The 14277-nt window shown below is 45.0% G+C and overlaps 2 protein-coding genes across 5 annotated transcripts; one reads left to right on the top strand and one right to left on the bottom strand.

Annotated features, from left to right (window-relative positions):
• The first annotated feature begins 2719 nt into the window (after window positions 1-2719).
• On the top strand, window positions 2720-9539 carry LOC124474707 (gap junction gamma-1 protein-like). Of its 4 annotated transcripts, none has more exons than XM_047031092.1 (5): window positions 2720-3078; window positions 5891-6163; window positions 6305-6530; window positions 6764-7462; window positions 7923-9539. In XM_047031092.1, the coding sequence occupies exons 2-5, from the start codon at window positions 5924-5926 to the stop codon at window positions 7934-7936; spliced, it is 1179 nt and encodes a 392-aa protein (XP_046887048.1). In that variant the 5' UTR covers window positions 2720-3078; window positions 5891-5923; the 3' UTR covers window positions 7937-9539. The 4 variants fall into 4 exon arrangements, with proteins under 4 accessions (XP_046887048.1, XP_046887047.1, XP_046887050.1 ...); XM_047031091.1 differs by having other exon boundaries at window positions 2721-3007; XM_047031094.1 differs by lacking the exon at window positions 2720-3078 and adding an exon at window positions 3131-3283.
• A 1059-nt stretch (window positions 9540-10598) lies between these two features.
• inha (inhibin subunit alpha) lies at window positions 10599-12624 on the bottom strand. The gene is made up of 2 exons (XM_047031350.1): window positions 12282-12624; window positions 10599-11365 (listed from the first exon to the last, which is right to left on the bottom strand). The coding sequence occupies exons 1-2, from the start codon at window positions 12622-12624 to the stop codon at window positions 10599-10601; spliced, it is 1110 nt and encodes a 369-aa protein (XP_046887306.1).
• Between the last annotated feature and the right edge of the window lie 1653 nt (window positions 12625-14277).

The following is a 14277-nucleotide window of genomic DNA, read 5'->3' as shown; positions in this document are numbered from 1 at the left end:
CTTGAGGGGGAAGGAAGATGACGAGGTGGATAAATCGAGAAAGAATGATAGGGTTCGATTTTTTTTTGCTTTTCACACTGCACTTAGCCCAGGGCTAAAAGCAATCTTAGTCCGACATTGGCACAAACCTGGCACATTCCAAAGTTGGATAATCCCCACTTTGGCCAAGGACTTGCTGGCTCTGTTCCGGATCAGGGTTAGCCCCAAGTTTGTGGGGTCCTAAAAATCAACTATACACAGGGCTAAAAGGTGCCAGTGTGAAACGGGTCTCAGTCATACCAGAGTTAACTCTTATCCTAGGGCTAAGGATAGCCCTGGGCTAAGACTATGCAGTGTGAAAATCCTACTAAAGTTAAATGAGAGAGGGATTCAACTAGAAAGATAAACTGTATAGCAAAAAAGAGGGATAATGTGAGAAGAGACACTGAAAAGAGTTTCATTATCTCTGAGCACTACAGCTCTCTGGGGGTTCTCATTGTTCCCAACATAACGATAGAAAAGGAACACTTCATACTTACAAATATCTATGGTTTCCCCTTAATACACCCCAGATGGGTACGCTGTCACCAAGCTCTGATGGGTGCCATGTGCTGTGTTGCCCCAGGATGACACTGCAGTGTTGTATTGTAAATACAAATGATAATATATATTATAAATTATATCTCAGTGGCTCACAAACACACCATCTAATCCACCCCAAATTATCACATTATCATCAACGGGTAAAATCTAAGAGATGCATATCCAGCACTGCAGTAATGGAGCCTCTGTATTGTGTTGCTTTAGGATTAGACAGCAGTGTTATCTCAGGATTAGACAGCAGTGTTACCTCAGGATTAGACATTAGTGTTACCTCAGGATCAGACAGCAGCGTTACCTCAGGATTAGGCAGCAGTGTTATCTCAGGATTAGGCAGCAGTGTTATCTCAGGATTAAACTGAAGTATTACTTCAGGATTAGGCAGTAGTGTTATCTCAGGATTAAACTGCAGTATTAATTCAGGATTAGGCAGCAGTGTTATCTCAGGATTAAACTGCAGTATTACCTCAAGATTAGACAGCAGAGTTACCCCAGGATTAGACAGCATTGTTATCTCAGGAAGAGACTATGCAGTGAATTCATTTTCTGTCAACAGAATGAACCAGTGTCTCATTTATATTGTCTACGGCTCAGTGAGGGTCTTTGATATGCATGTGTGTCTCCTCCAATGTTCATCCAAGTGTGGATAGAATAAATGAAACATATCATATGGTCTCCAAAAAGATTGTCACCAACACAATGTATGTTGAAATTGCTTTTCTTAGAGTTGTCTCTTCACTGCAGGATTAGATTAATAAACTAAACTCTAAGTAAAATAGATCTGTTTGCACCAACTTTCAAGGTGTGACTGATGGTATTCAAACCACATACCCTATGAGAACCCAAACACCCTGTTGCAAAACCAAGAATAGGCAGTATTAATTCATATACACATTATTGCTGTTTCTTGACTCAACACATGAATTGAGTCAACTTTTCTGTGAAACCTTGAGACACATCTTTCGACCTGTTTCATCTTGTATCACACCCCTGTGAGTCAGTCTGTTAACAGTCTTTCATCCATACCAGGGCGGTGCACCGACAAACAGCTAAAAAGTCAGCTAAAAATACACAGCAGTTTCGTAGTTAATATGAACATTTCTTCCAGGAGGAAACAGACCACTGTGTGAGATGGAATATGGTGAACATACTGTGTATTGGCACAGGCCTATGCTTTCTGGAAGCTTTCAGACTGGTTTTCACATCTGCAGTGCTAAGGCGGCCAAATCAACAGGTGCATGTCACTGTTGCTGGGATTTAGGCTGTATTCCAGTTTATTCCTCATCATGCTTGCACTGACCTCTTAATGTTATTAATATATTCATATTATGAACCATGATTTACAAGCTATAGCTTTATGTTTAGCAGTTGATAATTCGGGGCAACACCTTATTTCTCATGCTGAAAAGTAAGGGATAATTTGCTATGTACAATTAACGGACGAGGCGCAGGCAAGTTTTCTGCCAAGTTTATAGCTGTCTCGAGTTAAATGCCACCTACCAGCCAATCAGAAACACTAGCAGCACCCCGCCCCCCCCCCCGCCCGCACCAAAACGTTGACAAGTATGGTAATCTCACGCCAAACTTTTGATAAAAGTTGAGAGCCCCTAATTGAAATCACATTCTTTTACAATAAAAGTTTTCATTTAACCTACATCCCATAATATGGTAAGACACACAGATCGGATCAACACTTTCTACTTTACTGAGCCTTCTGTACATGTTGCCATGTTCACACATCTGTGTTAATGTGCAGCCCTCTCCATGTTCCCACAACTGGTGGCCTGATGCCAAAGTTCCACAGCTGTGTGGACCTCCAGAACCAGCAACTAAACCCTCATTGTACCATATATCCTTGCTCTTTCACAACAATCTCATATAAACTATCAAGTTCTAAGGACGCTTTATATTTTGTTATTTCTTGACTGGTTGAGATGGAGTCTTTTGACCATGGCTGGTGTGGATGTGATGTTTGAGGAAACCATGAAGACCAAATGCTGCTTTGCAGGTTTCAACAGCCTATTGAATAAATGGCGTAATGTTTTTGATGGAGACATGATAGCACCATCCAGCATGGTTGAGCCTAGCCAGGCCACAACTGATTTAAAAGAAAGTAGACGGCAAACAGTAGTCAGCACAGCCATCTCTGGTTTCAGAGAGAGGGCCTCCTCTGCGGGGCTGGATTACGTGGAGGTATGGGAGGAGGCAGGAAGGATTTGGCTTTTGTCCTTCTGCGTTTGGGACCCCGACATAAACGGGGTCACATGGTCCCATAAAGAACCGAATGGGTTAAGAAGGCGATCGGGTTCATTTACCGGGGGACTCAGGCGAGGAAGATCTACAGTAGCTAGATCATTTTGTCAAGGCAAGAGGAACAGTTTTATAAAACCAGTTGGAAAGAAGACCGACTGCTTGCGGCACTGAGAAGGTGAGCGTTTGGGTGGTGGATTATTATCCGCGACAAAGTTTGGTGCGAGGAAGATGTTGGCGTTCCAACAGGTTGGCGTTTTCCTTTTTAAATAGATGAACATCCTCGGTTTTTATTCAATGTCCTTTTACTCTTCCAAACACATTCTACGATTTTTCTTGACAACGGCAGAGGCTCAATTTTAGTCCAGTTAACCTTTTTTATGGAATGTAGCCTACTCGTTGCTAGTAGAATTTGCTTTTTGCAAACATTTACTCGGGGGCATTTCTTTAAAAGGTATGCCAGTTGAATTTACTATTTGTTATTTGGTTTTAAAAAGTGTTTGAAAAGGGTTCCATTCAGCGTATTTAAGAATGTTGTTCTCATGCTTGCCTCACGTGCAAACACAACATTGTACGAAAAAAATGAATGCAGACATGCGTCTAATTTTACTTTTGGTCACTTTCGTGCCTGATCCAACACATCAGAAAGGCTAACCTCACATCTTCTAAACTAAGTTCACTGTCATAAACCACGTTTTCAGGAGAGACCCCACAGAAGTCCAGAAAAGTGACTTACGTTTGTGGGATAGGATGTCTGGCAATAGGGCTTTACAAGACGCACACTACCGGGAGGATGACGGTGCCCTCACCTTGCCCCCTGGACCCTAAACCGCCGCTCTCTGTTCTGAGTTAGTCTGGAATGTTAACGCGGTGTGGGCGCTGACCCGTGCAGCCTAGTAGGCTACCTTCAGGATCCTCCACCTCCCCTCCCCCTTACTTCGTTTTGTATTTTTTTCTGAGGGGGGGCATGTTAAACTAAGAAGCAGCAACTAACTCAAATACTGTGTGTGTGTGTGTGGACGGCGGGTGTGTACTCAGATGGTCTTGTGTTGCCGTTTGTTTTCCCTGTCTCAACTTGCTCAGTGACCCTCCGAGTGTGCTGGTGGTGGTTTGTTGACCATGCCTCACTGTCGCTTAACATATTTTCGCATGATGGTGTTCTAAGTGTAGTGAAGGTGGTTGTGATATGAGTGGTCACACGCACTTTAATGATTAACCCTGTTTATACTTCAACACAAGGTTTACAGATGCACTTTAGTTTGAGAAGTTCTTGCAAGTATATGGAGCAGGAAGCCTTTGTGTTGGCAGTGCTCTGTGGCAGCTGTAGCACTACTTGCTAAGCAGCTTAGAAACACATCAATGATGCATGGTAAAACAATACATATTTTATAAAACAACACACACATACAGCATGGACTTCGGGACTTGAGTCGTGTGAGTACCGTTCCAGGATTTATAAGACTAACTTTGTATGACTGTGTCTATATTGGTTTTGATAACACCAGTTTGCATAGCATGGGGATTAAATATCGTCCCAGTAATTGTGTCCATAAGTAACTTGAGCCAAGATATGCCCTCTTGGACAAAACATTTCAATTCTGAAAGGTGTGGTTTCTTGAACAAATCACATTCAACATAGCAGTAACCAACTGGAAACCCAGCACCAAGCAAAGGGTGAATGAATATCAGATCACAAAGGATATTTACTGTGGAATAGCAGATGACTAAGGAAAACTGTGAACTGGGGAATAATTTGGTCACAAGGACATCCCTACACAGTGTAGCTAATGTAGTAATTTTTTTTAAACTTTGTGACTGAAATACATTTGTCAGGTTAAAGCATCTTCTTTTTAAAATATTTTCTGATGTAGAGGTCTGGGTTTTACCTTATGTGACTACAAGGGCTTATGGACCCAACCAGTGATCATAAACAAACACTGTTGAGTTGATCCTTTCTTGAAGCATTCGTAGGGCAAGGCTGTATGTGAGGATGTTCCCAGCTTATCCCAGGACACAAATAATTCCCAAGAAGGATATCAACAACAAGAGGATTCAGCATGATTCACATCTGTTGCTGTTCCTTTAGGTCATGAGACTGCTAACTTATTCTTTTCAGCTCCTGTATTGTTAAATAATCACAGCCATGTACTCAAATTCACTGCTCTGCCAGGCCCATGTAGAAAAATAGATCCTAACAGATCTCACCATGTTGATGCCAACCGTGCCTATTGTAAAAATGTGGGCTCTTGTATCTTGGGTAGCCAGTGAGGGTTGTGGAGTGAGGACAAGGAGGTAGGCACTAAGTCCTTCTTCCACCAGCTATAGATGGATAGATCTGTACTAAAGGCTAAAGGCTCACTGATATCGCCGTTTGTCTTATAAGAACGGCGTATCTATTTGTCGTTGCTAAGGTGTGCTGACGTTGTGACTGTGTGTGTATGTGAGAGAGACGCGTGAGTGACAGACGGACGGAGAGCAGGGAAATTCAGCTGAACGAATACGCTGTGTGTTTTAAATAGTGTTCAAAAAAAAAAAAAAAAAAATATATATATATATATATATAATAACAAAACGCAATATGTGGCGGTTGATTCTAATTTGTGGTCTTCGGCCACAAATGAGTCTGTGTGGGAAACACTGAGGAGACTTGACTGTGTGGTTGCAGCATGCTGGGACTAGCTGGCAGCTACTTTGGTGCTGGGGCACAGCTGGGTCTGGATGGAAGAATGTAAATTAAGAATGTAATTTACTCCTAAAAAAGAGTGACCCATCAAGTCAGTCCCAGAGACCGCCAGGTCTGTGTAGGCATTCTGAGCATCTGCCTAGCTGGCATGGCTGTAAGGTTGTCAGGAGATTTATAGCAATAGCATTCACGCTCTTGTGAAAATGCATTTTTATACAGTCACATTTTATCCGACTACTGTATTTCAACAAGTTATAAAAAAAAAAAAAAAGCTTAGCTGACTGGATTGTGCTTTTGTCAATTCTTGTCAGCTTTTAATTCCTTCTTTCCCATTTCTCTTTTTCTCTCGGTGTCTCTCTCTTTGTTCCCCTCCCCCAGAGCTGACCAGACTGCGTGCGTACCTCCCTCATCATGAGCTGGAGTTTCCTGACGCGTCTGTTGGACGAGATCTCCCACCACTCCACCTTTGTGGGGAAGATCTGGCTGACGGTGCTCATCATCTTCCGCATTGTGCTCACGGCGGTCGGCGGCGAGACCATCTACTACGACGAGCAGAGCAAGTTTGTCTGCAACACCCAGCAGCCCGGTTGTGAGAATGTGTGCTACGACGCCTTTGCCCCGCTTTCACATGTCCGCTTCTGGATCTTCCAGGTACCTTTAGGAACCTCGGGGGGTTGACTGTGGACAACTGAAGCTGTTGTTTGTTATAAAAGTAGTTGTATTACTACTACTACGACGACTTTTAAAAGATTTGAGTATACCACTCTTGCTTACAAACCCTTTGCCCTCCAGGTCATCATGGTCACCACTCCCACCATCATGTACCTGGGTTTTGCCATGCACAAAATCGCCCGTATGGATGATGTTGAGTACCGGCCTCTTCATCGGCCGGGCAAGAAGACGCTGCTGGTCAGCCGGTCAGTGGCCAGGGACTACGAGGAGGCGGAGGATAACGGTGAAGAGGACCCCATGATTGCGGAGGAGATCGAACTGGAGGAGAAGAAGAAGAAAGAAGCAGGTGGAGACGAGCGATCAAAGAAGGAGGATCTGTCGGGGGGGGTTGCAAAGTGCAAAGATGTGCCTGTGCTCGAGAAGCGCGTCAGTAGTCACGTTAGCTGGCTCTGTCACGCATGTCTTCTCTCTCCATCTTGAAAAAAGTGTCTCTGATCTTGGGGCAGGAATGCAGACATTGGGATCTGGAACTGCGCTGCCAATCTCGCTGGGTGCTAATGTGTGTGTGTGTGTGTTTAGGCTCTGTGAAGAAGCACGACGGCCGTCGTCGTATCCAGAGGGACGGCCTGATGAAGGTGTACGTGTGCCAGCTCATCTCCCGCACGGCCTTCGAGCTCTCCTTCCTGTTCGGCCAGTATGTCCTGTACGGCTTCGAGGTGGAGCCCTCGTACATCTGCACCCGCTCGCCTTGCCCACACACGGTCGACTGCTTTGTGTCTCGCCCCACGGAGAAGACCATCTTCCTGCTGGTCATGTATGTGGTGTCCACCCTCTGTCTCCTCATCACCGTCCTTGAGATCCTGCACCTGGGAGTGGGAGGGATCCGGGACACCTTCAGGCGCCGCGCCATCCGGCACCCCCCTCCGCCAGGCCCACGTGGATCCCACCTCCAGGGGAGGCCCCTGGGCCTGATTCCGGCCTCTTCCCCGCCTGGGTACCACGCGGCCCTAAAGAAGGAGCCTCGCGGGGGGCTGAAGGCTGATCCCCTGGGGGACTCTGGCAGGGAGAGCCTGGGAGACGACCCCTCTGCTCCTGGGTACCTGGAGCACCTGAAGAGGCATCTGAGAATAGCCCAGCAGCATCTGGACCTGGCCTACCAGAACCAGGCGGGGGAGGGCAGCTCCGAGAGGAGCAACAGTCCAGAGTCCAACAAAGCTGCCGCTGAGCAGAATCGTCTCAACTTCGCCCAAGAGAAGGAGGCCGAGGCCGGGGAGAAAGGTAAACTCTGAGTAGGGGTGTGGGTCGGTGTCTGTGCAATCATTGTATTCCCTCAGGGCTTTAAATGAAGTTTTTAACTTTTAGAAGTTAGCAGCACCAGCAACATTTTAGAGCACCTACCCCAAATATTTCGATATATGATCTCTTCAAATTTTGAGTGCGAGTTCGCTCCCTTGGGTGGAATGGTAGAGCCCTCACTATCAGTATGTGCCTGCCTGTCACAGCAGGCACATACTGTGCTTTAGGCTAATTAATGAGCGTTTGGTAAATAAATTAAAGCAGGTCACACCTTCATGATTATTTGTTCTCGCACAAATGCTCCCAAATATACTGTGAGGTTGCACAGATTTCACAATGTTATACAATTTCTGGCGCATATACAATCAAAATGGTCTAAATTATTTGCCCTGTACTTTTTTCAAGTTGGTGTGTGCGTCCAATATGTTTTTTCCTCCACTAGGAGTCCATGCCTGAATGAGTTTCCTGTGTCTGATGTCTGCCCTACCCCCGTTCCCTGGCCCTCCTAGGACCAGCCAGCACATATGGGAAAGCAGTCAGATGACTGAGGTGTGCGTGTGTGTGCGTGCATGTGAGAGTGTGCCTCGCAGTATTTAAGGGCCAGTACAAACCGTGAAGATGAAACTGCACAAGCCTGGCTGTCTGGCATCTGCAGCATCAGGGACTGGCTCTACCATACAGCCTGTTTGGTCTTCTGGTTCTGGTAGTTGTTTGTCACACGCTCACAAGCTGCCGGGATCAGAGAAGAAGACCTTCTCCTCCCTACACCCCTGTTCATTCGATCAGGCTTTAGTTAATTTTCTTTATTTTGTATTTTTTGTACAGTTTTTCTACATTTTGTCCATTCTGGTGTCTGTAGTTTCCTGGAGTGATGTGGGCCTTGTCTGTTTGCTCGTGCTAAAGGAAATCTATATTTTTGTTAGTCTAATTGAAAGAGGCTGGCATAGTTCTCAGTGGCCACAGAGGGACTTTAAAGATCCCAACCTTCTGGAGAGTTCTTTTGCACAGGGATGAAGATGTTGTGTATGCAAGGTACGTGTGCGTGCAAAGCTGTTTTAGCATGTGCTATTCCATGTGACTTATCTGTGCTCCAAGCATGTTACACACTCTTTCATATTGGCCAAACCAATACCTGGGAAATGCTTGAATCACAAACTGACTTAAAACTGTTTCCGATTTATATTGTAAGACTTCTAAATTGAACTTTTGATGTTAACTAATTCATGCTGGGGTAAATGGTGTCGTTTTGTTCTGTTTTTTCAAACTGTTTTGATTTTCCTAGAGGATGTGTTCGTTCACAATGACGAGTACCGTTTTCTAAATGCTTTTTTCAGATCTTCAAAAATATATTTTTAATGATGTAAACCCAAGACATTAAATACCACAACTCATTTCATGTTCAGCTCATCCATATTTGAGCTGTTTGCCTCTTTTGTACTTCCTGGTTGTGAGCGAGGAGTGCCAGGTGTGTCTCAGTTTTACCTGGCATCTCCTGTGTTGCCCCTTTCCTGATACGCAACCAAGTCTAAACATGCCTTGTTTGGTCTTGGAATTTATTAACCTAGAATGTTCTCTTCACTAACATAACCCCTTCACATCAGTATGTACAACATAGTAAAAAAAAAAAAAAAAAACAAGAGAGAGCCCCTATTGAGACACACCTATGTCCTCGACTCTACTGTGACATGGTTCTCTTTTATTCGAAGAGTTCTACGTGTAGCTGATAATGATCTTCATGTAGGTTCATAATGGAACACTGTGGAGGGAACATCGGCTCAGCTTTCCTTCACAATCCGTCTGATTCAACATTCTGATATTTGGATGCTTCTCCTCTGATGGTACGAAAAGAATCAAGCTTTGAAACTGGAGAGTTGTTTTCGCACGTTGTGATGTTTTCGCTGTGTCCTTATAATGAGGTGGATTCTTACCATTTAAATAGAGCCAAATCTTTGGGTTCAATGGATTTTGTTAATGTTTTGGTACATTTTGTAATCTGTTACTGTAGATTATTATTTTGAATCCAGAGTTTCAAATAAATGAATAAATATTTTGAACAGAACCCAGTGTTTTTTCTGGTGTTAAATAGTTTCTACCTTCCGTTAAAGTGGCTGTAAAGCGGAACTGAAAATTGTTCAAGTTCATCACACAGAAGAATGTATTAACTAACCATCCAAATTGGAATGGAAAAACCCCCACAGACAAGTATGTTAAATTAGGCTTTGAAATCATGAGAAAATAAGCAGTCTTCTCTGCTTGATACAGGGGGGGGTGTCGCCTGAAAGAGCTGAAGCTCCGCCCCTTCGGATTTATTGAATTTATCAACAACAGCAACACTAACTAAATCAATTGCAGATATCAGAACAGACTTACCTGCAGTCTCTAAGTGTTTAATGTGTTAATTACTGGTACTTTGTCTTTGCATCGTACCAGCTGAGTAACAGAATGCAACCGTCTGTGATCTGACGTAGATAGGTGGCTGTGACGTAGATAAATTGGGTTTTGCCCTGCCCATACGAAACCTGAGCTGAAAAAGGGTTAGAAACTGTGCAACGGTCTAACTCCACATTTCAGTTTTAGAGCTTTGCACATGCTTTCTAGCAACTCATTTCACACGTTTATAATGTACTGAGAAGAAAATCAGGCAATTTGCTTAACAGCATCTTTAAAACATATTGTAGGATGAAGTGTTCTGTAGTGCCCTCTTGTGGTTTAAGGAAAAAGTACAGAAAACCCTCCTTTGGGTCATTTATTATTTATTTAAAGAGGATGTGTCTAAACACCATGCTGAATAAATGAAAGGCCACATTGAATCTACAAATCACAAGCTAAAGTATATAAAAGATTTCGTAGACTGATCGTAGACTATGCATTAAAAGAGACTGTGGTTTAGGCATAAAGACTGAACTATATATAGAACTCATCACCCTTTTGGATACAGATCCAAAACATATAGAAACATCATATTTATGAAGGTAATTACCCAAACATACTGTAATCCATAAATTGGCATAAAATTGAAAGCTGAGGTGGGTGGGTGTAGGGGAGGTCACTTCAGATTAGGTTTACAGCTCTCGCATATAACCCCCTAATCCCCAGACACCCCCCCCCCCCCCCCCATCTAGATACAGCTACACTCCTCAGGTATGATGTTGGTGAGGGTCTCGTACTTGAAGGACAGGCCTCCGTCTGAAGTGGTGGTGAATCTCAGGGACTTCATGGTTCCTGGGACGGGGGCGCAGCACTGCTTAATCCCCAGCTTGGTGGTGGTCCGCTCCAAGGCCGTGCAGTTCCCCTTACAGTAGAAGAAGTTCAAAACCTTGGGGTAGACGATCCAGTTGTCCCAGCCCAGCTCCTCGAAGGTGATGTTGATCTCCATACGGCGGCAGTCGCTGTACTCCTGATCCCCCTGTGAGGGGCGCTGCAGGTGGTCCAGGGTGTAGGGGGACCAGGGGATGGTGACCCGGGCGCGGCGAGGGGAGCGGTCCGGCCCGCGGGGCTGGGTGTGGAGGTGGATGAACGGCGTTTTGTCGGGTTCCCCGGCCTCGCGACAGTCGCAAACCAGGCAGCGCACCTGCAGGACAAAGGAGCTCTCTGCCAAGGCGCCGTGGAGGTGGAGGTTGAAGCGGTACGTGACCCAGCCGTCTGCTGCGGCCTTGAACGGACCTTCAGCCGCTTGGAGGAGCTTCTGGTCCGAGGTGAGGATGAAGAGAGGGGCGGAGGAGGAGGAGGAGTTGTAGGTGGATGCTGCTGCCTCCCCAGCGTAGAACCAGAACAGAGCAGAGGTAACCACGGCCTCCTGGCTATTGATGGAGGGCTGGAAGTAATAAGTGAAGTGTCTGGAGGAGGGGTCCTCAGATGGAGGGTCTGCAAGGTTGCAGGTCGAGTCTAAGAAGACAGGAGGGAGGGAAGGTGGAGAGATGAGAGACCGAAGAGAAAAGGAGGTCAGAGTGAAGAAAGAGAGAGATGGCGCTGTTGTGTTGTGTGTGCCTGCTCCCTTTTCTTAAAAGTCTGCCAGTGGCCCTATCACTTCTGTCACTGACTTTGACTGTCTGGAATTAAGCACCGCCTCTCTTTCGAAAGAATTTTACCTGCATCTTGTCCTCACCCCTTATGGCTTCACATGTCGTTGTAATCAAGCGTTCGTCATACGTCTATTTATCTTTGATAGTTGTTCAGTCATCTGTTGTGTTCTCAAGCAAAGTGGGAATCGGGGGGGAGAGAGAGAACCATAGATGTTCCAACAGAACGACAGAAAGAAAGAGAGACGAGAAAAGGTGGATGGTCACAAAGAACAGATGGTGGGATTGAGGTTCGGAGAAAGAAGTAGACTGTTCTGATAAGCGCCAGTATGCAAGTTAGTATGGCAAGGCTGCCCAGACCTTTTCCAGAACTATCATACTGTAGGTTAGTCTTATGATTCCAACCTTTAACTAACACACATCGTTTTAATTATGAACTGGTTGACGAACTGAATCGGGTTGGTTACAACTTAAAATGGGAGTCAGATGGCTGAGTGGTGAGGGAGTCGGGCTAGTAATCAGAAGGTTGCTGGATCGTTTCCCCGCCGTGCCACATGATGTTGTGTCCTTGGGCAAGGCACTTCACCCTACTTGCCTCGGGGGGAATGTCCCTGTACTTACTGTAAGTCGCTCTGGATAAGAGCGTCTGCTAAATGACTAAATGTAAATGTAAAATGAAAGCCTGATCTCTCCAGGGTAAGCGTTAGGGCTGAGGCAGCCCTGGAACCGAGGGAAAAGACATGAAACATAAAAACCAACATTGGGAACAATAAGCTTCTCACCTGTGCTGGGGAAGAGTATGACCTGGGTGTTCTCCTGGTGCTGCCGTTGGTGGTGGTGCGCCCAGGCTGCCCTGCCCACCCTGAAGGACCTCCGCTGGCTATGCCCAGCCTCTGGACGCAGCCTGCCCACCTCAGGGTCTCTGGGGACGAGCGGGGGCGCCTTATCCAGCCCCAGACCATCCAAGACACGCTGGCGGAACCAGTCCAGGATCACCTGGTTGGGCATATCCTCCTCCTGGCAGGCCCTGGCCGGGGGCACCGGGGTCTGGGTCCAGAGGAGCACCAGGAGCTGCAGGAGCAGGGTGGAGGAGGAGAAGGGGAAGGAGAGCCGTGTAATCCACATCGTCAAGTACAGAATGACCTCCAGCTAGGTAGATATGTGGTCCAGATGGGAAAAGTTGTGGTCAATCACTATACTGTAATATCTCCTTGTGTTGTGAAATCGCAGTCTTTGCCAATGACGGGGGCAGATCCGCTGATCATAGGATCTGGTTTGTTGCTTTACAATGAAAAGAATAAGTAAGGAACTAACTACAGTGACAAATAATCCTCAAAACTCAAGTTCCTTTCATACGCCTGAACTGAACTGAGACTGTGTGCTCTGTAAGGACTTGTGTGTATGTCCTCTATTGTATCTCTGTCTCTCTGTTATCCCCCCCCACAAACACACACACACACACACATACAAACACGCACAAAATCCTTTCTTACTCCCCCATGTTTTGACTTGGTGTTTGGGTGAGTTCTGGACTATCTCCCTCCTGAGGGCATGGGAGTGAGAGAACGAGATCTCTGTTATTGTTACATCGCCCAGTGGAGATGGGAGGTGACCTTGACCTGTCTGGTGGTGTTAGAATGAAGCGTATCACTGTCTGAGGTTCCATGGGATCAGAAAGCTATGAACACACATGCACAGACACACGCACACACACAAGCACACACACACACAACATGTGCAAGATAACCCCTCAGTACTTACAGGTAGTCCTACAAGTCCAGGGGGGACACTCTCTCACAACACACACACACACACACAAACGCTCTCACACACAGTTACTGTTGCTGTCTGATACAGTCATTTTCTTACAGTACAGAATGTTGTCCGATAGAGTGATTAAATAACAGTACAGAATACTGTCTGATACAGTAGTTGTAGAACAATACGGAATATTGTCTGATAGAGGTTCTCTTGCAGTAGAGAAGACTGTGATATGATAACAGACAGTATAGATTGTCCAATAAAATGACAGGATGTGTATTCATTATTTATTTACAGGTCTGACAAGAGCCCTTTTCCTACTGTTGGAAATGTGATCATGTATCCATGTATTTAAACACATCTATGTTGAAATTCAAAAAATTGTCACTTTGCAATGCAGAGGTGGACAAAGTACACAGCTACATGACTTGGGTCAAAGTGCAGATACTCCTGATCAAACAGACAACAGTTGAAAGTTGAACTAAATGAATGTGTAGTACCTATTTTAAGATTTAATGTATTCATTTATCTGGTGCTAATCCTAAGTGTTCATCCCAATATCATTATTGAAATGAATCATGCGGGAAAGACAGATTTTCTTTTATTTGCTATTACATCTGAAAAACGGATAGAAGTACAAAAATTGAAAGAGTGAAAATTGTTTAGAAAATGATTTTTGACAAAGGATTTTGTTTTGCAGTGGCTTTGGAGGCTAGTTTTGGGCTTCAGTGTTGGCTTGGTCATTGGCATAGTCCGTGGCTTTTTTCTCCCAGACTTGGTTCAGGGCCCCAACTGTGTCTTGAAGCAGGTAATCAAAAACATTGTCTGCCAGTTTCATTTTCAGTTTGTATTCATCTTCTTGCCAATTCTGCATTTGCTGTTGATCCATAGGCAACTCTTCCAACTGAAAAAGTGGTAAAGATTTTGTCAAGTTATATATGTATAAAGAGAGAGAGACAGAGAAAGAGTTGTTGTGTGCTAATAGGGTACGAGAGGAATCTTAGTTAAAGTCTTACC

This window comes from Hypomesus transpacificus, chromosome 12 (assembly GCF_021917145.1).
Source record: "Hypomesus transpacificus isolate Combined female chromosome 12, fHypTra1, whole genome shotgun sequence".
Lineage (NCBI taxonomy): Eukaryota > Metazoa > Chordata > Actinopteri > Osmeriformes > Osmeridae > Hypomesus > Hypomesus transpacificus.
Note: the sequence above shows the minus strand (reverse complement) of the source record. Positions and strands in the feature narration are given on the sequence as shown.